The following is a 25,317-nucleotide window of genomic DNA, read 5'->3' as shown; positions in this document are numbered from 1 at the left end:
CAAACATCTTTCTGGCCCTTCACTGGACACCACTTCCTCCTCCACCCCATACACTACTCCAGGAGTGGCCAGAGTAGAGGGAAAGGATCACCACCATTGACCTACTAGCAATGCTTGGCCTAATGCAGACTAGGAGACCATAAGTCTTCTTTGTGACCAGGGCACATTGTTGGTTTATGTTCAACTTGGTGTCCACCAGGACCCACAGGTCCTTTTCTGCAAAGCTGCTTTCCACCTAGCTGCGACCCAGCATGTATTGATGCATGGGGTTGTTCCTTCCCAGGGGCAGCACTTTGTACCTCCCCTGGTTAAACTTCATGAGGTTCAAACAAAGCCCTTGGATATGCCTGAATCTCAGCTTCCCACATGCTCACTCATTACGTTACCAACCATCAAAACCTAGATGTACTAGTCTATTCATCAAGTAAAGTCTCTCTAGGTCTGCAGTCAGGGATATAACTACAGCAAAGAACCACACACCTCATAGGTGCCTGTGGATGACAACAGGCTACTTTGTTGACTTTGACTCCAGTGCCAGATGAGCTGCTTCTGAATTCTCACTACGTTTCTTTCTCTCTCCACCATTGCCTGGCCCTCCTGTAACCTCTGCAGGCTCTGCTGATAGTCCTGCAGCTGCAGTGCCAGGTCCTGTCGGCTCCTCTCCAGCAGCTCCTCCTGGTACCTGCACTCCCTCTCTCGCAGCCCCAGCCGGCCCTCCCTGACCTCCTGCTCCCACTCCCGCCTCTCGCATTCACGCAGCCACCACTGCTGCCCTTGCTGAAACTGCTGCCTCAGTTTGTGTGTGTTGGCCAGCTCCATCCTTTGTTTTTCCAGATTCCGGTATTTTTCTTGTTCCAAAAAGAGGTTTAGCCAAGAACCGTGGCCCCGACAGGTCTTCTCACTCTCTTGCAAGAGTAAACTATGGAGCTCTCTGCGGCTGTCCTGGATAGCTAGTGCTGCCTAGACATCACAACAAAAGTAGACAAATGTTTAAATATTAGCATTAATCCATTTCTGTATTTTTACAGAGAAGCATTATATAAAAATACTTTAACCTCCCAAAGTATCAGCACTTAATGCTTTTTGGAAGGTTATTCTGCATGCAAGTCAAGAAAATTCTGTGTTCATGCCTTTAGCAATAGATGTTTCTAAAAGCACTCAACCATTTCGAGCACTATTAACACAGCTTCTGGTTTACACATAGTATTATTGTATATGTTTATGTTACAGCTGTGCATATGCACTTCAGTTACAGCTGGGGTCCAGTTCTATCAGAGGATGTTAAGAGACATAGGAAAAATGATTTTTCATGGTTAAAGAGAGCATTAAGGCACTGGGAATGTTACACTCAACATAGTATTCCTAACACAGATGTGTCTTACACAGATAAAACCGTATTGTCTCCAGTACACCTCACGCCAACCCTAAGGCTCTCCTTGCGAAACTGCAACAGCGCAGTCCTACTAACATCACTCCTGCAGGCACCTGCCACCATAGTCAGGTCAACAGCACCATACCGCTACATGCACCTGACCAAGATATCTGTGCCAGCAGAAATCTCCAGTAAAGTAATGATTTCAGTTTTGATGTTTCAATAGTTTATTTCACAACTGAGCGTGCTGTATTCTGTCCTTCACAAGGATGTTGTGACATTGTTTGCATTAAAGATTGTGACATCCTCCAATAACACAAAAATAAATAGCTAGGATTACAAAGAAAGAAAAATAAGAAAGCCCTAGATCTGCTGAGGCACTTATTGCATAGCCTGTCTTCAAGGGTTGACATGGGAATCTGCTTCAGCAGACATTCCCAGAGAATTCCCACAGCCTCGTTACCCCATGCCATCCACCCCAGAAAGAGTTTGTAATTTTATGCAATGTGCAATTCCCACTTTTCTTGGCTCTTCCTCCAGTATTGGGTCAGTTACAGTGATGTGTAAACAGGGCAAGGACAGGATCCTCTGATTGTTTCTCTGCACATATACTGCGAACTCACAGATCCCAAGCCTTACTTTACTGCCCCTCAGTGTTAAACTATCTGTTTTTCAATTTTTCAAAATTTGTGCCTGAACTACAAGCTTTTTATTTTGCTTTTGCGTTGCTTCAATATGCTTAACTTCTAAATCCTAGGTTTCCCGGATTATTATGAAATAAACTAATGTCAAGCGGGTTTTAGGAAAGCAAACCTCCAGCTCTTCAAGGAGTTGGTCAATAGGACCCCCTGGGAAATGGTCCTCAGGGACAAGGGGGCAGAACAGAGCTGGCAGATCTTCAAGGATGCTTTCCATAGAACACAAGAGCTCACGATCCCCAGGTGTAAGAAATCAAGCAAGAAAGGGAAGAGACCAGCACAGATGAGTTGGGACCTGCTGGTCAAACAAAAAGGCAAGAAGGAACTGCACAGGCAGTTCAAGCAGCATCGGGTGTCCTGGGAAGAGTACAGGGATGCTGCCCAGGTACGTAGGGATGAGGTCAGGAAGGCCAAGGCACGACTGGAGCTGCATTTGGCAAGGGATGCTAAGAATAACAAGAAGGGCTTCTACAGGTACGTCAGCCAGAAAAGGAAGGTCAAAGAAAGCGTGCCCTCCCTGATGACTGAGAATGGCAAACTGGTAACAACAGACGAGGAGAAGGCTGAGGTTCTCAACAACCTTTTTGCCTCCGTCTTTACTGCCAGCCTCTCTCCTCACACCTCCCGGGTTGAAGGACCGCAAGACAGGGACCTGCGGGACAAAGTCCCTCCCACTGTAAGTGAAGACAAAGTTCGTGACCACCTGAGGAACCTGAACATACACAAGTCTATGGGACCTGATGAGATGCACCCCAGAGGCCTGAGGGAATTGGCTGATGTACTTACCAAGCCACTCTCCATGATATTTGAAAAGGCATGGCAGTCAGGTGAAGTCCCTGGTGACTGGAACAAGGGAGACATCGCACCCATTTTTAAAAAGGGCAGAAAGGAGGACCCTGGGAACTACCGCCCTGTCAGCCCCACCTCTGTGCCTGGGAAGATCATGGAACAGATCCTCCTAGAAGCTATGCTAAGGCACATGGAAGACAGGGACATGATTTGAGACAACCAGCATGGCTTCACCAGGGGCAAGTCCTGCCTGACCAACCTGGTGGCTTTCTACAATGGAGTGACTGCATCAGTGGACAAGGGGAGAGCTATGGATATCACCTACCCAGATTTCTGCAAGGCCTTTGACATGGTCCCCCACAACATCCTTTTCTCTAAGCTGGAGAGATAGGGATTTGATGGGTGGACTGTTCAGTGGATAAGGAACTGGCTGGAGAGTCGCGTCCAGAGGGTAGTGGTCAATGGCTCGATGTCCAGATGGAGAGGGGTGACAAGTGGTGTCCCTCAGGGATCCGTACTGGGACCGGTGCTGTTCAACATCTTCATCAATGACTTAGACAGTGGGATCAAGTGCACCCTCAGCAAGTTTGCTGACAACACTCAGCTGAGTGTTGCACTCAATGTGCCAGAGGGACAGGATGTCATCCAAAGGGACCTGGATGAGCTAGAGAGGTGGGCCCGAGCAAACCTTATGAAGTTCAACAAGGCCAAGTGCAAGGTCTTACACTTGAGTCGGGACAATCCTCGTTGTCAACACAGGCTGGGGGATGATGTGATAGAGAGCAGCCCTGCGGAAAAGGACTTAGGGGTACTCATGGATGAAAAGCTGGACATGAGCCAACAATGCGCACTTGCAGCCCAGAAAGCCAATCGCATCCTGGTCTGCATCAAAAGAACCGTGGCACGCAGATCCAGAGAGGTGATTCTCCCCCTCTACTCTGCTCTCGTGAGACCCCACCTGGAGTACTGTGTCCAGCTCTGGAACCCTCAGCACAAGAAGGACATGGACCTGTTGGAGCAGGTCCAGAGGAGGGCCACAAAGATGATCAAAGGGCTGGAGCACCTCTCCTATGAGGACAGGCTGAGAGACTTGGGGTTGTCCAGCCTGGAGAAGGGAAGGCTCTGGGGAAACCTTGTAGCGGCCTTCCAGTACCTAAAGGGGGCCTACAGGGAAGGTGGGGAGGGGCTGTTTGCAAGGGTATGTAGCAATAGGACGAGGGGCAATGGTTTTAAACTAGAGCAGGGTAGGTTTAGATTAGACATTAGGTAGAAGTTCTTTACTGTGAGGGTGGTGAGACACTGGAACAGATTGCCCAGAGAGGTGGTGGAGGCCCCATCCCTGGAGACATTCAAGGCCAGGCTTGATGAGGCTCTGAGCAACCTGATCTAGTTGAAGGTGTCCCTGCTTACTGCAGGGGGGTTGGACTAGATGACCTTTAAAGGTCCCTTCCAACCCAACACATTCTATAATTCTATGAAATTAAACATACTCAAATGAAATACTTTAAAATAAAACTATAAAACTGCACCTGAGTAAGAAAAAAATAGGTTAAAACATTCAAACTTAGAATGAAATAGGAAAAAACTTTAGGCTAAGACCCTACAGAATATACACAATAATTAAGATTGCACTATCTAAAACGGGTTGAGTTTGCTACCAAAGGGTCAGAGGTACTCTTTACTTGTAGTTAGGAGAACATTCTAAACAAGAACCTAAAATTTTTCAATATTTTGAACTATAATTTCAGAAATTGGTACCTGAAATGATATCAGTTCAGTTGTAGCCATCATTTTACCTTCCCCCTAGATTTTTGGACTGTACACACATCCTGATTTGTGGGGAGATTGAACTCCAAGCAAGCAAACATTACTCAGTTCTTAAAAGAAACCTACCACTGCTGTAGGATAAAAATACATTATATGACAACTGATGGAACTTACTGATACTTAGAGATAAGTATCCACTGACATAATATCTAAAAGTAGGCCAAGAGGAAAATAAACCTTAAGTAGTAATTTATTAAGACTAATTACTCTACAAAGTTAGCAACAGAGTCATCACCTGCATGCTGTACAAGAGACTGGTCAAGTTCTGCACTGATTGTACAATCTAGAAAATAAAAGAGAAGGATTTTCAAAGGTTTGACCACTGCTAACTAAATAGTTACTACATTCTGTCTGGGGTTTAAATAAACTCACCTGTGTCCTTGTAGATCGTGGGAAACTGATACTTCCTTCCTAAAATAAACACATTGCTTTAAAAAGTAGTTATTAACTTTACAATTGTATCACCTAGGTAATTTTTTTTTTTTTAACTAGCAGAGACACTCCTATCACTAATATATGCAGTGCTGAGTCAAACCTTTCTGTGGGTATGTGAAAAAAGACAGAAGCAATAACCTACAAAGACTAATAATTCATCAACACTGGAGTTTCCGTGGAAATCACTAGAGATTCTAAGCACAACTGTAAAAACAGAAATATTTCATCCACAATTTTAATCCTCTCGTGACTAATGCTACACAGAAAAGACACTTCCATTCACTCTTTGTTTACTTGACAGTTTTGAAACACAGTAACCAGACTTCTGTATACACAGCACAGTGGGTTTAGGTTCCTTATAGTCGGAAGGAGCACAAGACTCTTCAAAAACAGAGATGTTAATGTAGCAAGAAGCTAGCAGAAGGCACGATAGCGGGTTATGGCCGACGCTTTAGGTGTGCTGTGAGGGACTGAGCGCAGGCCGCGTGCTCGCTGTACTCTGCACGTCGCACCAGCAACTATTGCCCGCTGCCACGAGGCTCAGCCACTGCACACTTTCGACCCTACTCCCTTTTGCTAAGAAGCTTTCTAAATTTATGGGGTGAAGCCACCCGTAATCCCTTCAGTATGAAGAACAGCTCCTCTGAGAAAGATAAGGTGAAACAGTGGAGAAATAAAACACGATCCCCTCTGAGGCTACGCTGAAAAGACTTCCTGTATGATTTTTTTTCATTATTTTTTTTTTCAGGGCAGCAGAGGAGGGTTTGGGGAATATTTGCTCTCTTTCTGACTCTCCTAAGTTCTCTACTGAGTCTCATTTTCCACCACAGAAAGCAGAGCAGCTGCTCCATTTAGCTGTGATAACTGAAAATGAAGATGAAAAAGGCCAGGCCCCAAAACACAGCTCAACGCAGACAAGCTAGGGGAAAGGGAGCACCAGCTGTGGCATTTCCTCCACTCCCCTCTCCCTCTCTCTCATTATCTCCCTTCAGTATTCCCCTCCATTTTCTCTCCACATCTTCACCTCCTCCTCCACGTCTCACTGCACGTAAAATGGCTCAGCTCGGCTGTGAGAAGCAGAGGACTTTGCACGGATGCTTCTGTGCAGCACAAGCACCACCACAAGGGAGCTCTGCTTTCCCTTTGCTGGGTAGCCAAGATGAGAGTAGGCAAGGAGGAAGAGCAGGGCCAAGAGGGAGACGGAGAAGGAGGAGATGCTGGCAGGGTGAGGAAGAGTGAGGGTACAAAGGAGAGCCCTCATGTAGAACAAGAGTGGAGTTTCTTTCAGTTTTTGAAGGCCTTTCTAATTTCATAAAGGAGGTGTACAGGGGGATTGAAGGCTTAGCTGGCTTTGGCATGGACAAGGGCTAGCAAATGGCCAGCCCAACAGCCTGTGGTCTCCTTGCTGCAGCACCACTTGGGCGCTGGGGGATGAGCCCAACGCAGGTTTAGTTGAGGTAGCCGGGGTGACAGCAGCACTGCAGCTGCACCGCTTCGGCTTCAGCACAAGCCCCGTAAGTCCAACGGTGTCCAAAGCAACTTATTCAGCTGTTTAACCTGCGCTGCCAAGCCACTGCCACCTCCACGTAACCTGCGGTGCACCTTGGCACCCTAGCTTCCCTAGCACCTTGGTTCAGAGCGATGGAGCAGCACTGGAGATGATGACCGTGACATGCCAGGGCGAGCTGCGGGCACAGTGCCTCAAGACAACCCCCCCGGAGATGCAATTACAAGGCAGGAGCTGAGGGGAGGAGATGGGGTCCACCTCTCAGAGCTGCCTACTTGGGACCCTACGTGTTGCACAGGCAGCGCTCTTCCTTCTGAGCCTTGGTCAGCATCTCAGCCCCGAGATGGGGGCTTTTGCTCCGGCTCTTGGCTTCCCAGGTGAGCTGGCCTGAGCCCGGTGCTGCCACCCCACCACCACAGGACTGCACAGCCAGCCACCGACGGCAGGCAGGAGGAACCTCCTACGCCCCCCGAAGCCCTTCCCTTGCCTGTTTTGTTTGCTCGTTCTGCCACCTCCTGGTAAGTCTAATACTGACATGGAAATATGCGACATGGGTCTTGCCCAAATACAGGCCAGAACAGAAAAACAACTCAGGGTGGAAGAGTTTGCTGCAGATCTCTCTAGTCCAGCTGCAGCTCAAAGCAGGGCTAGCTTCAAAGTTAGATGAGGTTGCTCAGGGCTTTTTTCAGAAAACCTCCAAGGATGGAGACCCCACAACTTCTCTGGACAACCTGTTCCTGCTTGATCACCCTTGCAGTGACTTTTTTCCTTGTATACAGTCAGAATTTCCCTTGCTGCAACTTGTAACCTAGGATGCTCATCCTTTTGTTGTGCACCTCTGAGAAAAGCCCGGCTCTGTCTTCTCTGTAACCTCATCAGCAATGTTTTCATGCGGAGCTACTGGAACTTTTAATGGGCTAGATCTGAGCCCCTCCATCCTCTCCATCCTCCATCCTCATTATTTTATTTTCCCTCACCTAGCTTCTGTGCTCCCTCACTGGGACTTTTCATGGGCTTTCAAAAAATGGGCTTTCATCCCATTTTTTCCACACACAGTCTTCTCCCTACTCCCTTCTAACACAGCAGTCTGTAAGTAAGATGACCTACAGCTGAACATGAGGCAAGGTTATAGGGAGATTAGTGTATTAGCAAAAGTCTTCCAGAAATAGCTAGAAAAAAACCTCCAAGGTTTCAGGCACTCAAGCCCTCTTTCGGATCTGGGGCAAAGACAGTATGCTAATGCTAAGTATCTTCTTTTCTAGCAAACTTTGCTTTCCATTTCAAGTCACGTATCTTCTATTCTTGTCTTTCCTCTTTATTCCTTTTGTGGTCCTGCTTCTCCACCTAAGGACTCCACAATTATAGTTCACTTTATCTCCACTCAGTAACTCATACTGCTCTTACTCTAAGACTGCTGCTACGTGAAATTTGCCATTCCTAATTTTGCCCAGAACTGACTTTTGCCTCTGCTTTTCCACAGATTTGCTTATGCGTTATAGGACTTTGAAAAATGGGCAGTTTCTCCTCTGTTCTCCAATTGCTCCATTTTGATTTAATGCAAAATTCTGAAACAAGCTGGTGTAAGACAATCCATCCTATTTTATGTGCTTGCTCTCAGGACGAAGCATAAGTCTTCCTTGCATTAGCTGAGGTCTCTGTTATTGCAGGAGACTTTCATCATCCTGTGAACAGGAGGAGGCAGTAGAGGGAATACTATTGTCAGCTCCATAGATGAATGATGACAGCAGAGAACCAGGCTCTTAATTGGCCCATACGAGTGGTACAAAAACACTGTGGCTCTTATTATAACCCATCAATCTGTAAGCCCGGCAGGAAAATTGTTCTGTGTTTGGATTGCTCATGATTGTGTTTTTAAAATTCATTATTAATTGCAGTGACCTCTATTAAATTGAATTATCTAGATTTGGGTGAAAAGTGCCTATCCCATGCTTTGTGTTTTGGAACAGTCTTTAGATACCCCATAAAAATTTGGACAGCATTTACATTCCAGTGCCCAGAGTGTTATGTGCAACACAGGAAGAAAAATCGGTTACAATACCTTATGCTTCAGACTGGCAACTGCTATTTGATTTTCAGCAGTGGGACTGACTTCGGGTGACTCTTCAGCTTCTTTTATTTCTGCATCTAACAAACAGAGCCACAATAAAATGCAAGAGAAAGGTATCAAAGCATATTCTGACTAGAGAAACAAAGGGCACGCTTTTTCACAGCTACTCACAGGACAGTGAAAATAGAGATTTAAATAATTTGGAGTTACAAAATGGGTTGTAGGCTGGGGAAGAACAAATTTTGCAGCCAGGATGGCACGGGTGGGACAATCCAGTTTTCCTACCTTAAAAATTAGTAGTCTTCCATTTGTGAAAGTTTGGAGATAAGTATAGCCATTATCACTAAAAACACTCTGCAGCAATGGTTTTTCCAGGACTTTATTTGCATTTTTGTTGCAAGAAATCCATGCTACCTTTTACAGCTGAACTTATTGGAATGCCAGTCCTGGTTTTCAGGCCTTTTGACAAAAATTGGCTGACTTGGGAAATGGCCTATACTGCAATATAGATTTCCCGTGGGGCTGAGCAACAGTGACGAGAAAGTGTATGGAGATACACAAATCTGACTCAGTGCTGCTGAACGCAGGAGTGTGCTACAGAAAAGGTGCAGGGGGTGCAAACCATCCGTTTACTTCAACGAAGTTATATGGTAACTCACACTGTCGGATCATTTACCCAAAGACAACGTTTATTACATTATTTTCTATTGATTTGCCATAGACATAGAGAAAGCTTTCCAAAAAAACAATCCAATACAAATTATTTTAGCAATCTGAATATGTAAAAGCATTAGCTTTTACTCACCGCCAGCAACAACTTCCAAAATTTTGTTATCACTAGATCTGCATTTCGCACTTAATTCCTCAATACTTTTCTCTGATGATGGCTCTGTTTCACTCACTTGTGGTGCCATTAGAGCAACGCGGAGATTTTCAACTGCAGAGAAAAACACGCAGAATTACAGGCCCCTTAAATAGCTCCTTTATGCACAAATCAATGACACAGAATCATAGAATAACTTGGGTTGGAGGGGACTTTCAGATGTCATCTATTCCAATGCCCTACTCAAAGCTGGTCAAACTAAACTGGGGTGCTCAGTGCTTTGCACAGACAAGCTTTTAACAGCTCCAAAGATGGAGTCTTCACAGCCTCTCTGGGCAACCTGTTCCAGCTTCTGACCACCCTCAAAGTATGTAATTTTTTCTTTCATTTAACTGGAATTGCCCAAGTTCCAACTTGTGCATGTTGTCTCTCGTCCTATCACCATGTGCCTCTGCAAAAAGTCTGGCTCCTCTGTATCCTCCTAATAGGCAGCTGAGGACAGCAATGAGATCCCACTCAGCCGCCTTCTCTCAAGGCTGAATACCCTCTCCTCAGATGTCATATGCTCCAACCCCCTAGTCACTTTGGTGCCCTTCGCTGGATTTGCTCCAGTTTGTCAGTGTCTCTCGTTTAAGAGAGCCCACACTGGTCATGGCACTCCAGACAGAACTCACCAGGGGTGAGCAGAGAAAGGATCACCTCCCTCAACCTGCTGGCAACTCTCCTTCTAATGCAGCAGAGCCGGGGAGGCAGCTGACCTTTGCCACACGGGCACCCTGCTGCCTCATAGTCAACCTGCTGTCGAGTAGAACTCCCAGGTCCAGTTCTGCAAAGCTATTTTCTATCTAGTCAGTGTCCAGCCTGTACCAACACATAGGATTACTCCATCTCAGATACAGGACATTGCACTTGTCTTTGTCAAACTTCTATGGGTTTATCTTACCCATTTTCCCAATCTGTAGAGGTCTCTCCAGCCCACTGGTCATCCCATTTCATTTGGTGAAAGCCACAAATTTGCTAGCAGCGTACTCAATCCCCTGGTTAACTTCATTAATAAATATGTTGAACAGTACTGGTCTCAGGATCCATCCCTAAGGAATTCCCTGATAACGTGTTGCCAGCTGGACATCTTATCACTGATCCCTACCCTTTCAGCCCAGCAGTCCAGCCAATTTTCCACCCAGTTACGCAGTCTGCATCTCACCAATTCAGCTGTAAGGATACTACAGCCAGTGGAGACGGTGTCGAAGACCTTGCAGATGCCAAGGTAAACAACATGTATTGCCCTCTTCTCATCATAAAACCCATCAGGTTGGTCAGATACAATTTGCCCTTGATGAATCCATGCTGGCTGTTCCCAGTCACCTTCTTCCAGCAGGATTTGCTCTATCACTATCTCAGAGACAGCTGTGAGGCTATTTTGTAGTTCCCTACATATTCTTTCTTGAAGAGGGTTGTGACGCTTGCCTTCTTTTCAGGAACAGCCTCACAATGACATTGCCCAGCTCCCTGAGCAGCCTTGGATTTATCCCATCTCATCTCATGCATTTGTGCATATCCAATTTGCCTAAGCACTCCCTAATTCTATCCTCCTCTACTGCGAGCAGTGCTTTATTCCTATAGAGTCTGCTATTAGCTCAGGGACTCGGTATTTCTGTTCTGGAAAATGATCCCCACAAATTGCCAACAGTCTAAGCAATTGTAAATTCCTTACAATGTGCTGAAGAGTCCTGAAATCCAAGACATCATTAACATTAGCATGAGAGAAAGTGAAGAGGCGGAATTAGGTGTGCAATTACAGGCTGCCATTTTAGCTAAAATGACATTTAATATTGCATCACCGACGTATATTCCCTATCCAAGTTTTATCACCAAAACACTCTCTGACTACATAATGATTATGGATACCAACCTTTGCCGCTTTATCAGTTTAAATGTGGTTATTAGCCCACAGCTCTCAATTCAGGTTATGGTAAGATCTTGTAGTCCTTCTCAAAGAGCATATGGCTCATGATGGGTATGTCTCAGTTTACCAGGACTATTTTCAGCCAGTTTTAGCAGGATTTTAGCTGAACTTCCAACTAGGCAAGGTATCCACAAATACCATTCTCTTCCTTCCTTTGGAGGATGGCACTATAGGTAGTACAAGGCTCTGTCTCTTAGATAGTAAGCAGAAAAAACATGGCTCCTACAGCAATTCTGGCAGGTGTTTCTTGGCAGATCTGCTAAGATCATCTTCAGTTTGGTCTGTGTATGACCCTGTACCACCCTGATCTGTCATCAAATCAACTAAGGTAGGTGAAAGTCAGGCACCAGATGCAGTATCATACTGCATCCTGTGATCTGCTTCACAGGGCTGTACTGCAAGGACAGCTAAGGAAACAATCCTCAGGTGCAAACTAACACCATGTCCCTGCCTGCTTATATATGATTTTATGCACTAAACATACCCCTTTTCTTACAATCTGTCAGGTACCATCTTATGCACCTGAGAAGTATAAACTTGAGAGACTTCTCTTCAATGCCCTTTGCCAAGTTTTGACACTGCCAATTCTTGAGACTTGACAAAATCACAGCACAAGGCAAGACAGCTGTACTTTGTTACCTTGAATTATCTGCCCACACGAAGAGCCAGCAGTCCACCCTTCCCATGCAAACTCACCTTCTCTGAGTGCTGCTGCCAGAAGTAAAGCAGCCTGTGGAGTTTCTCCAGAATCAGGTTTAATAAGGAGATGAGGTTCTACATGAACACCCTCAAACCCATATATATCTCCCAGTTCTGCACAGATACGCAACTTCTCTTCCAAATAACTACAGATTTGCTGGTCCTGGTTACTCAGTGATTCTGTCAACCAAAAGTGAACACCGTATTAATATTTTTTATCCTGGAGACAAAACATGTTCCCCATTCACCCTTCTAATCCTTTTGCCACATAGACTTTGCTAACTCAAACTAGGCTTTTTTTAAGCAGCCAGGAACCAAATTCATCCTATAGTCTGTCCTAGTGAAAGCTGGCACAGACACTGGCAGAGGGCCAGGCCAATGTCCTACCCTGATAAGGTGGCGTTGGCTGCGCTCTGGGGCCCTCAGCTACCTCCTGTTGCACCCACAACGACCAATACTGGAAAAGCACCTGACAGCCAGAAGATGCGCTGATTCAGTGCCTCAGCGTCAAAGAACACCTACTCTCAGCAGAGGATGCCCTTCCCTGGGGCTCTCTACAGGAAGGACATAGCTGGAACTTCTCTCCTCACAGGAGTATAAAGATATGGAAGTTAGGTACCTGGGGAACCAAGTAAGCAGAATTTATCCCCATCATCTACATTTTCAGATAAAATTAAGAGCAGTAAAGGATTAAATGCCATAAACAAGCACAAAGCCACCCAGTTACTGAAGATTTGTGGTATTTCCACAACCATGGAACTACCTGGCCCTGATGCTAATCTGAGAAATTCAGTGTTTATTCTGAACATCTGATTCATCTTTCTTTTTCTTTTTTACTCACAGTAATGTCACAAAAATATAAAATGTTTGGAAAAAAACATTCTCTTTCAATAAACTCACATTACAGCATCAGACCACCCCAGCTTTCTCCACTGTGACTCTGCCTCTCAAGCCACTCTGAACCCACCACCCAGTATGGGCACATCATTCATTCATCCTGAACTCTCATGATGCAGGAAAGGTACCACACCTTGACATTTCTGAATTCTGTATGCTTTGGCCTCAGCAATACGTCTATCCTCATCAGATTCACTCATTTTTCCTTCTTCTTCTTCTTCCTCTGGACAACTTCAAAGAGGAAAGACAAACAAAGGTGAATAAAGCAAAATCTGCATAGCATATATTCATCTTCAGTACAGTGTTGCGTTCATAATAAACAGAACACCACATCAGCATCAACTTTTGCTACAATCCAGAAGAACGCCATTTGTCTGCTTCTTTAAAAAGCAGTAACTGGACACAAACCAGACTGAAGGAATCCTTTTAATTCTGGTAAGGCTGCACTGTGCAGCAAATGGGTGGCTGGCCCTCATGCAGGTTTGCTGTCCTAAGGATAACCATGTGCCCCATGAGGAGCAATGATTTCCCTGCCATTCTGAAGGAGCTGGCACCAAGATAAGAGGCACGATTGGGGATTTCCCCAAAACGGTTCTTTGGACACCTGCAGGAGTCTGGAAAGCATCCAGTGCCAAAGGCAAAGGTGAGGGAAGCTTACAATGGCTAGTAAGGGCACCTGATGGGGAGCAGAAAGGGTCTGCTGGTTCAGTATGACACCAGAAGTAACATGGGAAGTCTGGCAGAGGTGATGGTGAAGTTTTGGGGTCTGGGAATCCTGAGCTTAGAGGAAAATGCAACCTCACAGGATGGATGCAGTGCAATGCAGAACAGAGAGCACGTGGCCACGAATATCCCACCAACTTCCCATCTGCTTTGGACTGCCAGGATGAGAACAAAAGCTTTTTTTTTTTCCTCTACCTTTCCACTGCATCTTGAATATGCCTCATCCAGTTGTTACGCTCCTCTATGGAGCTGGTATGAACCTCATACATCTCAGGCCCTGCCGATGAAGCGCTAATCAGAAACATTCCCCTTTCTTCGTTGGCTACTTCTCTTACAATGAGCCTCTGAAGTGGGATGACTGAAGGCTTCTGGTCCTGGGGGAAACAGCCACAGCACATACAAATAATAAATTATTCTCTTATAAAACATCACACTTTTAGAAGAGCATAATTAATTATTTCAATTAATTGGATTAATTCTAGTCCTGGTATAGTCAGACTATGTATGTTCTCACCAGGTTTAAGAGTTTTGAGTATTCAGACATCTTTTTAAACTATTTTTAAAAATACTTTATAGTATTTATGTACAAGGAAAGGATTGGGGATGTGCTAAAAAGTAAATCCCAGAGATTCAATGATACTGAGGCACAGTATCCATATCATGTTTGTATTTATATAGTTTGGGAACTTTTCTCCATGACCTTTCATACATTTTATGCATGCTTACTCCTATATTTGCAGTTGAAATTATTATTCTGTTTTGTTTTACAGAACCTGAAGTTAAAAAAGGTTATTTTAGATAATTGAAAGAGCCTGCTCTACTTCCTGCCTTCATAATCAGATAAGTCCTGACGCTAAAAATATCATTCTGTTATTTTCATCCTTCTTATTTAGTTTTTGAAAATAAACGTCATTTTCCATATACTGGCATATTACTGTTCTGAATACACTACCAGGATTTTAGAAAAAAAACCAAACACATTATGTGGGAATAACCTAGAAAAGGACCTAATTTTCAAGAAATGCACAAATAAAAGTGCAATGTGTATATTCAAACACCTGATAATATACTTACCACAGCTGCAAAGATGTATTTTTGGTCCTTTTCTTGTAACAACAGTAGCATATCAGTTAGAAGCACAGCTAAGATGTCTTAAAATGAGAAAAGGAAAATAATGGTTTTTAAATAAAACTATTGCAATTATCATTAACTTCCTCTTTTATTGTTAAAAAGATATGCAGCTGACAACTTTGTATGTGAACTTGTCTTCTTACCCAGATATACAGTGAATTACACACAAACCATGGCAGCTTCTGGAACGACTCTTCTAGCAATTAGTGCGATATTCTCAATACCATTACCTCAGAAATTTGTGTTTGCAATACAGTATAATAAAGTATTTTCATTCTTAAACCAAGCAATCTTCACATGTTATTTGCAAATAAAGAGTTAAAGGACTTTACTGCTCAGATGGAATACCTTTGAAGCGACCAGTCGCTGTCTTCCAGTACACTAAACCATCATGAAGAAGAATCCTCTCTTTCCTCATCAAGTCTTGCTTCCTAAAGACACGGCCATTTTTCAACTTTGTAAATGTTTTGTTTTCAGTTCTGCTGAGAATTTTAAATAGCTTTCGCTTTTTCTCATATTCATTCACTTTCAAATCTACTGCTGCAATCACATCCTTAATTAGACAAAGGGCTTTGCATAGGTCTTTATGTTCTTCTGTTCCTTCTGTATGAAGCAAAAAATAAACAATATTATAGTAGCCAGCATATTCAAGAGAAGATATCATTCCTTACTTTCTGGGATCAATCAACATGATGCAAAGCTTAAGTTGATAAACATGTCATTTTAATCTGAATCTGGCAATCAATTTACTAGAAATATTAGAGGCATCTACCTTTGCTTGACTTGCCTATTAAAAGATGGCAGGTAACCTCAGATTTATTCATTAGCCAAAACAACACATTGAATAGTTTCTGACATATTTATGAGCTCTTAGCATTTAAGACGTTTTACTGGATAAGTAAATCATATAGTATATTACTCTACTGGCTAAGTAAAAAAGAAAAAAACCCTTGAAAACACAAAGGGTTTGCATTTGGATATGCAACTTTCTACAATGCTCATTTATTGCCCATGTGGGTGGCAATATCTGCAAGTTATTAGTATTTCTAAAATGCTCTACAAAATTCCAGATGTCATTCAAGCTTTGTTTGAAAAACTGGATAGCAATTTACGAAATGTTTGCCTAAACCCTGCTTACAAGAGACTCCACCAGAATTAATTTCATAGAAGGTGCAGATGCATGCCTGAATTAGTTCCCATCATCTAGTCGAGATCTTTTCCTAAAACAGGTATGCTTTTCTGAACTTCTATGGTTTACCCAGCTGGAACATTCGAAATCGTCACAGCCCAGCCTTGACAAAGACTACATACACCACGCACCCTGCTTAGGTGACATCTGCCTGAACAGTAGATACCTTCATTGCCCTGGTTCTCTACAGAGCAAGTGAATTTCATCTTTTGTTAAATTGCAGCAGTGTATATTCCTTATGTTAGAAACGTGCTAGGATCCCAGATGTGAAGCAACGCTTCAGCTTTTATTCACCTTTTGTGTATTGCAATATCCTTTCAACCAGAACAGGGTATTTGGTGATTCTCTGGGTGACGAGCAAAATGCACTCCGGGATTCCTCGGCGTCGTGCCAACAGGCTACTATTTTTCAGCTGCACAGAAACACATATATACCTTAAGTTATAAATGCATATTAAACCACCAAGTGACTAATAGGAAATATGACCTAAATGCATTAGAATAAGCTAAAACAAAATGCTGGATTATCTGAACCATCCCCAAGGAACAGCTGCTGCCCTGAGGGGTGAGGTGTACTATAACAGGAAGATGTGTGTAATATACACTGGATGCCAAAGCTTTCTAAAATTTGAAAGAAAAATGTAATCTATCAGCTTACTGATAAATTTTTATTAGCTATATTAGAATATAATTTCAATCCTAAATCTAAGTAAAAGCTACATAACTTTTTCCCGAGCATTTTGTCAATAGGGATCACATTTCCATGTAAACTTACTTTAATAAAATTCTGGAACTTCTTGTTTTGTTGCAGCACTTTGAATAGATTAACAGCTTCTTTCTGATGGCTGCAAAACTCTCCATATATTTTTTTCATTTTAGTTGCATTTTCCTCTGAAAACTGAAGAAATTAGTGAGTGAGTTGTTAACATCGTACCTAACAGGAAAGCGTACACCTTTAATTAATGTATTTTGTACAAACACGGAACTTTTATGCTACCTGTTTCTCAGGTTCTCTGAATGTCACTAACAGGTCCTGTCACTACAGAATGAAAATGGGCTAGCTGTTTTTAGGAGCAAGAGGGGGAATGTAGACTGGAGAGAGCAGAAGCGACCTCCACTACAGTCTTGCCAATAACAGCTAGAACAATTATTATAACAGTGTTTCCTTCACCTCTTTGCAAACACAATGCCTTTGAGGCTTATTTGCATTTGTCTGATCTCCACACCACATCTAGGCAAGATAACAGTTCAGCTTCTTTATTTCAGTGGAGTGAAAACTGACTGACTGAAGGTGAAAAGCCACACTCTCCTGAATGTACGGAACTGCGAGTGTGACCAGAAAGCAGTCAGTTTGCTCTTCTACAGCCACCATAAAAACACTCTGACCACCTCCTCTCTAGTGAGCAGCCACTCAAGAAGCACCGTGCCGGACGGCTACAAGAAATGAACGGGTGGTTTCTTTTCCATCATCAGTCAATTCTTCACAGCTCTGCTCAGCTGTTGTGAATCTATTGCTTCCATTTTTTGTAGTCCATGGTATTCTGCACAGCCTTCTACTGTGAACAGGACCAAGTTCATCACTTTCCTTGTCACTTGTACCATATAGGTAGAAATTCATCCCACATTCAACAGTTACCTATCAGTAATGATTCCCTGTCATTGCTGTTTTACCCTGCAGTAACCTGGAAGGGAGAGTCTTTGAAATTTATGAGGCAACCATAGCCATCTTCTTGCCCACAACAGTTTTAAATTGTTTCATTTGGGAACCTTGGTCATAAAGGATTAACAGAGTTGATGCCCCTACCTGCTGCACAAGGATATCTCCAATTCTGTTGATGACGAAATTACGTTTGCTCCCTGCCCCACATGATTCCTGCCGTCTCTCCTTCATTCTGCAGAAGAATTGCTTGTGCATCTCCAGTAACGCATCTAAGCAGGGGAATATTCTATCCACTGTGCAGTGGTCCAGCTGCAGTTCTTCCTTCATACCTTTCCTGAATATTTCAGACATGATGAAGAGGGTATGGATGTGATGCACTTCTGTTTGTATCAGCTCTGCAATATAAAAGAAAACACCATAGTATATAGTAATAACTGGAACATTCTGCACCCCTTCTAAGATAGACTTTAGCAACATTCAAATATACAGTCATAATCATTTTTTCTGTGTGAACATCAAACCTAATAGATTATGTCAGCAGGAAGACTTAATTTATCTGGCTCTGTCACAGTTCTCTCACCTGCACCCCACTGAACAAACCGGCATTGCAACTGCTTGAGCTGGGGATTGGATGTGGTCCCTTCCAACCTCAACTGTTCTGTGAACGAGGCAGACATATCTCTGGTAGTCACTACTCTCCATTTTCTTAGCTCTAGGACACATTGTACTCTGTGATAAAAATGTTCTTTGAACCTTCTTATTATTCTGAGTTGAAACACTCATTCTTCTGGACATAAAACATGTAGGCTCCCTCTCTATTTTCTAGGTCAAACCGTGTTCAAGCCTACAGAAAGCTTTGAAATACTGACCGAAGATGACATCTTGCCTCTTGATGACATCCTTCTCTTGCTTGCTGCAGAACACTGGATCCACAACAAGAGTCCAGGACTCTGCTTCAAACTCTTGTGCATCTGCGCAAAGATCGCTCCACTGAGAAAAATCCACATCATCTATGACAAAACATGTATCTCATTAGCACCGGGCATATGAACAGTAACAGAAGTCCCTTTGCAGATGCAGATCTATTCATATAGTAAGGGGAACACAGGACAGGGATGAACTTTAGACAAGGCTTCTGCAAACATTGGCAGTGGCTTTACAACAGAGAAGCTTGCCAGATGTCAGTATCATTACCAAAGTGTTGAAATGCAAATGTGACGGCAGGGGAGAAGAATAAAAATAACCGCCCTTCTTTCCTCAGATTAAATCCATTTTATCCTTTTTTGCTTGAAGAAACCTTTTAAAATGTAAAAATAAAACCCAACATTTTCAGAAGGGTATGTCCAGTGAGAGATACCTGCACCATCCTTTGTGAACGAATGCCCTTCAGCATTGAAATTCAGTCTCACACCTAGCTACAGAAAAAGCCTATTCCTATTCACTTCACAAGGATATGCAGACGTTTTAGGAGGGCAGTTCCCCAGTGGGAGGTAAGATTTTGGGGCTCCTGAGGAAATACAAGTGATGTAGGTTTATGTTTTGCAATGTACACTGCCAATGGAGATGATTAGATGAGTGCAGAAGAAAAGTATGTTGCTGTTCTAGTTCTGCAAGGATGCCAAACATATTTAGCCCTGTTTTTTTAAAATGGTAACACCATACAAAAATATTCTGAAAGTTATCAAAGAGTTAGTTATGAGGAAGAAAGGAAAAGTTGTATTTTAAGATTAATGTGTCTGATTGTATCATATTAATGAGGGACACAATTGTAATTATCGAAAATAGGTGCTCTTCTTTTAGCAGATGAAGTGGCTTCCAGTATCAACTAAGGAGTTTTTATATTTTGTACTTTCCAATACTGATTATAAAATGCAACATCTGTGCAATATTCTCACCTTCCATCATAAAAGGATCCATTGAAGAAAAGGTCCCTAATGCTTGTAGCATCTCTTCGGATCGTGACTTGGACCTCCAGGTACTAGTCTCAGAGTCTTGTTCAGAAAATGGCATAGATCTTCTACAGAAAAAAAAGTATCCCACATTTATTTAATGGCTTCAGTTTTCCTAGAAATGCTGAATGATGTATTTAGCATAGTCCCTCAGCAGCTGCTCTCTACCTTTCAAAACTGGCACTGGGAACACTTTTGGACAAGAAGTGGGACTGTTGTGGGGCTTCCCTCCTTCCACCACACAGGCTGACAGACAAAGAGGTAGAGGGATACACAGGGACAAGCACCGCCTGTGAAATATCACCAGGCAGGAGATCTGCAAGGCAAAGCACAACACAGCATTTTGACAAAAAATATAGAGTATATCATCAACAGCACATTGGTATTGAGAAATGCTATCTGATGTTCATAGTGACCTATACTAGGTATCAAGAATGTCCATTTGCCATGGTACAAGACTGTGATGCTGTCCCACAGAACACAAAGACAAGCCTGTGGGCAAACTGGAATAGCTCTGGCATGGATATTATTGAGAAGAAAATCTCAAACCATACACACTCTAACGTTGCAACCTGAACATAACAGGGCGAAAAAGCACAGGACAGAACTGACTACTTTTGAAACACACAAATGATGTAGGAAAGTTTGTGTTGTCAATCCCATGATTTTTAACCAAGGCTTAACTTAGAAGTGCTAGGTTTACACCTCCTAACTTACTTGCTGCACCAGCTTGGGGTTTGTTTTTAGTATGGTATCTCTTCTGGGATTTCTGAAAAAAAGAATAATTTTATGAAATTGCAATGAAATCATAGTTGATAACATACTGCATAGTCAAGTCAGTAACTCACTCCCATATATCATCACGCAAAAGGGCTTCAAGAAAGTGGTCCTGATTTCTGCCAGTAACTAATAAATTCAAGTTTATTAGTTATTACTAGATGATAATATTCAAATTAGAATGATACTATTTGTACTACAATACAAAACTGAATCTGTTTATTTGAACCGAGTCACTGAGATACAGCATTCTACTTTCTCTATAAGGATATTGCCTGAGAAGGCTGCAAGAAAAGGAGTTCACAGTCAGGGCTTTATATTCAAAAAAGCTCAAAGCATTTGTGGCAGGGTGCTACCTGAGGAAGCCTGGGTATCAGAGGCAGAACTGACCCATCTTCCAAAGCAGACTTTTACAAAACCTGTAGCAAAAGCCTGCTGTGCTTAGGTGTGCATTTCATTTGAGGTGGGTCAGTGAACATTTTCTGCACCTCATTCTTGTTGAGATGAGTCGGGGGTGGTAGAGGCTCTTGTCTCCTTTTGACAAATAACCCACCAGCCTCAGTAATTAAAACTGCTGGTTCAGCTGTCCTAATGCCCTAAAGTTGCCCAGAAATTTGTGCAAGGTTATGACGTGACAGCTATAACAGAAATGAATAAAAATACCTGATTTATGTCCAGTTTAAGACCTGTTTACACTGAAAAGTCTGTATGGAAACATGTTCTTCCTCCAAGCCACCATGATGCAAAACCCAGCTACACCAGAAAGATATGCTCTACTACTTGAAAAATGACCTGTATCACCGCAGCATACTTCTCTGCAAGTCCAACTTTATTCCATGAGGGCAGAATCCTTACACAGCTGGTTTTGAAAATGTCGTCTTTGTTGTGATAACCTCACCATGTGCATATTGGTACTTAGAAGGCAGCAGTATCCACCTCCATCAACTCTAGCACTGATTTCACCCTGTCTGCAATGGCAGCTGAACACCGGGAGGGACTGCCTAGGCAGGCTGTCCAAATTGTTACCTAGAAGTCAGTTTGTCTGAGGGTGAGGAGATGGACTAGGTCACCTCCCAAAGTCCCTTCCATCTCTACTTTCCATTATTCGAAACATACGGGATCCCCCCTTTTATACAAGGGGGTATCTGTGGCTTTGAGGAGCCCTTCTTTTTAATCCCTTTTGCATGCCTCCAGGCACACCATTTCACAATTTGAGCTTGCAACTCTTCAAAAAAATAAATACCTCTTTAAACTCATTTTTGCCCCTCTTCTAAAAATTGTTGTTCAAGCACAGTGCTTGTTCTGTTGCTCACATCAGACATTTTGACACCCTTGCAGACCTCTGCATACAGACACTGGGTCTGGGCAGAGCGCGTGTACTTTCTTTTTTACTTCAGGGTGTTTCCAGACCCCTAGGAAAACAGATATGCTTCAGTATGAGTGGTGCGGTATAGGAGGTTACCTTAGTGCACACAGGAGCAGACTCCTTGCAGTTCTTATGCACAATCACGCTGCAATCTGAAAGAGAAGGCACGTTTCAAAGCCTGGCACTGAACAGGGTCCCCAGATGGCAGAAAATGTTACTCTGAAGCTTCACCTTCTTCCCTCCTCCAGGTCCACTTGCTAAAGTAGCTCTGAAGATGCTCTGATGTTACAGCCCCTGGCTAGGAAGAAGTATTTGCCTAACGTGCTGGGGCTAGGAGATGGCTGTGGTCCCTCCTGAATCTGTCACCTGCCGTCCTTCATCCCTCTCCCTTGCCAACCTCAGCTCGTTAGATAAAGGAGGTACATCCAAACCGAGGTGAGGTCTCTCTTTGAAACAACACACTGAACTGGAATCTCAAAGGAGGATTTAGAGCACTGTAAGTTCACATGCAAAAGCCAGCAACTACTTACGCGAGCACTGCAGTGATTCCTTTGCTAGGAGGGCCTTTTCACAAGCCATGCATGGGATAACTCCTGAGAAGGTCCCATTTGTAAAATTGTGCCTGATCAGTTTCTCTTTATCTTTGGTATCTTTACTTTTTGTCTGCATCCCCAACAGCAGAGGCAGGGGGAAAAAAAAAAAAGAAAAAAAAAGGACATTAGAAAAGAAGATAAAGCGATTCAATCTTAAAAACACTAAAACATTCCCTTTTAAGAGCAAATTATTCTAAAACATTTATTCCCTGTCCCAGAAGACTTGTAACAGTATACTGTATTATTACATCCAACATTGTTGAAATCCTAAAATGACACAGGCATGGCTTTCCCTGGCAGCTAAGCCAGGAAGCACTATCAAGGAAGACTGGTAGAAGCTCATTTATAAAGGTGCAAAAAGGGGAGGACCAGAAAATAAAATTTAGGAAGTGTTATTGACTCGCTGCACGCACAAACAAATATCAATGCCTACACCTCTCTGAGGCATACATGCAAACTCGTGCCTCTGCAGTTAAAGCTTCAGTTACATAAATTTAGACAACTTGTCTTTAGATTTTAAAGGACATTAGAAATAACCCATTTTTAATGAGTGTTAATGAATTTAATAAACTCTGCCTATTTTTACTGTAGTCCTGTTGGTGTGAGTATACATTTCTCTGAGCAGCCCTGGTAGTTATTCTTTAGAAGACCGCACAGACACAGGGTAATGTATGGCTGCTAGACCAGACATACACGTTCGCAGCCAGTTCTGCCACTCTTGAAGATATCCCCTCAGCCAACCAACTTCACATCCATGCATGTTAGGATATCCTAGGGCACAGGAGGGCATACTAGCAAGCCTGCAAAACTGCCAAAAGGCCAGCGGGAAAGATCCTGTAGGCCAAATCCATCTCTCAAGCTGCTAATTGACGCCATTAATCTAAATTTCAGATGCCTCAAAATTAAACCACAAATGTTCTAATCTACATTCCACAGTATGTAAGTTTGACTGTGCAGGCGTTGAGTCTGCAACTCTTTAACAGTAAGCAGTGATTACTCATGCAAGAAGTCCCACTAGCTTCAAATAAGGCAAATTCAACAGGTTATGTGCCAACATAGAAGTTACAGACTCAATTACTTACTGAGAATAATTGCAAGAACAGACCCATACCTCTTAATTTTATTTAGCAAAGAAAATTATTTCTTAAAGGCAATTTATATATTTAAACTTTAGCTAAACTGTTAAATGAGATTATTAATAACATCAAAAAACATTGCAAGGGAAATACTTGATAATGTTCAGCTATAGCTGTTGTCTAAAAGGAAAACTGTTTTTTAATATGAAGGTCATTTCAGAGTATCCTGAATATGTTTTAAAATTAAAAAATAAAGACAAAAGTTTCTTCCTATTACTTATGTGGTTTTGTAATAAACAACTTATCTTTACACAAAAATTTAGATTCTCATCTATAATTCATTTAATTACAGTGACATAATTATACATAATAACATCATAGAATTGTCTAGGTCTAGTCCAACCATCAAATATAGAAATAAATCCCAAATTACCTTGCATTTATTCCGTGTGCTGGTCATTCTGTTCATCAGAAAGCTGAAAGTCCGACCCACTTTGCATTTTTCAGATTCATTTGCTGAGGCTATAACATATGTTTTCGTGAGTTCCTTCTCAATCCTAAAACAGAGACGAGAGGAAAAACCTCATTCCACTGGGAACAGTTACAGAATCATAGAACGGTTTGGGCTGGAAGCGACCTTACAGATCATCTAGTACCAACCCCGCTGCCATGGGCAGGGACACCTCCCACTAGACCAGGCTGCTCAAAGCCCCATCCAGCCTGGCCTTGAACACTTCCAGGGATGGGGCATCCACAGCTTCTCTGGGCAACCTGTTCCAGTGCCTCACCACCCTCACAGTAAACAATTTCTTCCTAATATCTAATCTAAATCTCCTTTCTTTCAGCTTGAAACCGTTACCCCTTAAACAGTTCCTTAAAACAGAGCAGAATCTGGATGGTGCTTGTTTCACCTAATGTTTACAATTACAGGTTTTATTGTGGGTTTAGCTGGCATTATTAAAAAGAGTGCAGCCCCTCTTTATAAGGAGTAACGTTAGCCTGTGGAGTGCTCTGAATGTGTTACAAGCTTGTTTGGTTACAAGATCATAGTTGGTATCAAAAGCTTGCTTTTATTACAGTGGTTCGGGTGTTCTGACAGTGGACAGGAGCTCCTATAGGGAGTAGCGGCACATCCCCACTATGCAGTGGGGCATGCAGGAGGTGCGTGGTGAGGACAGGACAGGGAGAGCCGGGCTGAGCTCCGCACAGGGTTTAAGCGTGGGCTGATGGATCCCCTGGGCAGGGACCGCTGCCCTAAATCGCTGCCCCAAAACCCGTCTGCGAGGGGTGCCGAGGCCTCTTCCCGGCTCTGCTCCCTAGATGGCATTCGTGCACAGACCTGCTCCCGCCATGTGTTGCCGTACCTTTTCTCACAGGACTCCTCGGTCAGGCTGTACGCTTGCTCTGCAAGACAAACAGTTATGGGTCACTCAGATTGCAAGGCTGTCAGGTTTACTTGAAACATGCCACCTCCACCAGGCCATAACCTTGTCATTAAGGGCTTGCAATGTCATTTGAAAATTAGGAAAGCAAAAACATATATATATATTAGAAGCAGCTTTTCCTAGGGTGAGACCGCTGCCTACTAAGCTTTGTTTAGTTGACAGAATCTGCCGGAACTGAGATGGATATCAATGAATGCCAGTCTCTGCAAACAGTCTGTTTTTAAGAATAACAAAAAATATTTCTTTTGTTTTTCTTAACAACCCAGACTTGAATGTTTCACACTTCGTTTTGGTCTTTACATATTTTGTTGTAAAATATCTTAATGGC

General features: G+C 43.0%; 1 protein-coding gene across 6 annotated transcripts in view; it reads right to left on the bottom strand.

Annotated features, from left to right (window-relative positions):
- Positions 1 to 25,317, bottom strand: part of ARHGEF28 (Rho guanine nucleotide exchange factor 28) — a 121,999-nt gene that overhangs the window by 16,545 nt on the left and 80,137 nt on the right. For 4 of the 6 annotated variants that reach the window (XM_054184772.1, XM_054184773.1, XM_054184776.1 and 1 more), the window contains 21 exons: positions 24,909 to 24,948; positions 23,978 to 24,101; positions 22,406 to 22,538; positions 21,972 to 22,027; positions 20,450 to 20,501; positions 19,901 to 20,048; positions 19,679 to 19,800; positions 18,653 to 18,793; positions 17,928 to 18,178; positions 16,899 to 17,021; positions 16,419 to 16,536; positions 15,284 to 15,538; positions 14,879 to 14,955; positions 14,000 to 14,178; positions 13,215 to 13,312; positions 12,182 to 12,364; positions 9,502 to 9,633; positions 8,688 to 8,773; positions 5,059 to 5,097; positions 4,922 to 4,969; positions 481 to 960 (listed from right to left, as the gene is read on the bottom strand). In XM_054184772.1, the coding sequence (XP_054040747.1) occupies positions 481 to 960; positions 4,922 to 4,969; positions 5,059 to 5,097; positions 8,688 to 8,773; positions 9,502 to 9,633; positions 12,182 to 12,364; positions 13,215 to 13,312; positions 14,000 to 14,178; positions 14,879 to 14,955; positions 15,284 to 15,538; positions 16,419 to 16,536; positions 16,899 to 17,021; positions 17,928 to 18,178; positions 18,653 to 18,793; positions 19,679 to 19,800; positions 19,901 to 20,048; positions 20,450 to 20,501; positions 21,972 to 22,027; positions 22,406 to 22,538; positions 23,978 to 24,101; positions 24,909 to 24,948 (2,885 nt within the window). The remainder of the gene's footprint in view (positions 1 to 480; positions 961 to 4,921; positions 4,970 to 5,058; positions 5,098 to 8,687; positions 8,774 to 9,501; positions 9,634 to 12,181; positions 12,365 to 13,214; positions 13,313 to 13,999; positions 14,179 to 14,878; positions 14,956 to 15,283; positions 15,539 to 16,418; positions 16,537 to 16,898; positions 17,022 to 17,927; positions 18,179 to 18,652; positions 18,794 to 19,678; positions 19,801 to 19,900; positions 20,049 to 20,449; positions 20,502 to 21,971; positions 22,028 to 22,405; positions 22,539 to 23,977; positions 24,102 to 24,908; positions 24,949 to 25,317) is intronic. The other 2 variants (XM_054184774.1, XM_054184775.1) reach the window with 2 other exon arrangements.

Source organism: Rissa tridactyla, chromosome Z (genome assembly GCF_028500815.1).
Source record: "Rissa tridactyla isolate bRisTri1 chromosome Z, bRisTri1.patW.cur.20221130, whole genome shotgun sequence".
Lineage (NCBI taxonomy): Eukaryota > Metazoa > Chordata > Aves > Charadriiformes > Laridae > Rissa > Rissa tridactyla.
Note: the sequence above shows the minus strand (reverse complement) of the source record. Positions and strands in the feature narration are given on the sequence as shown.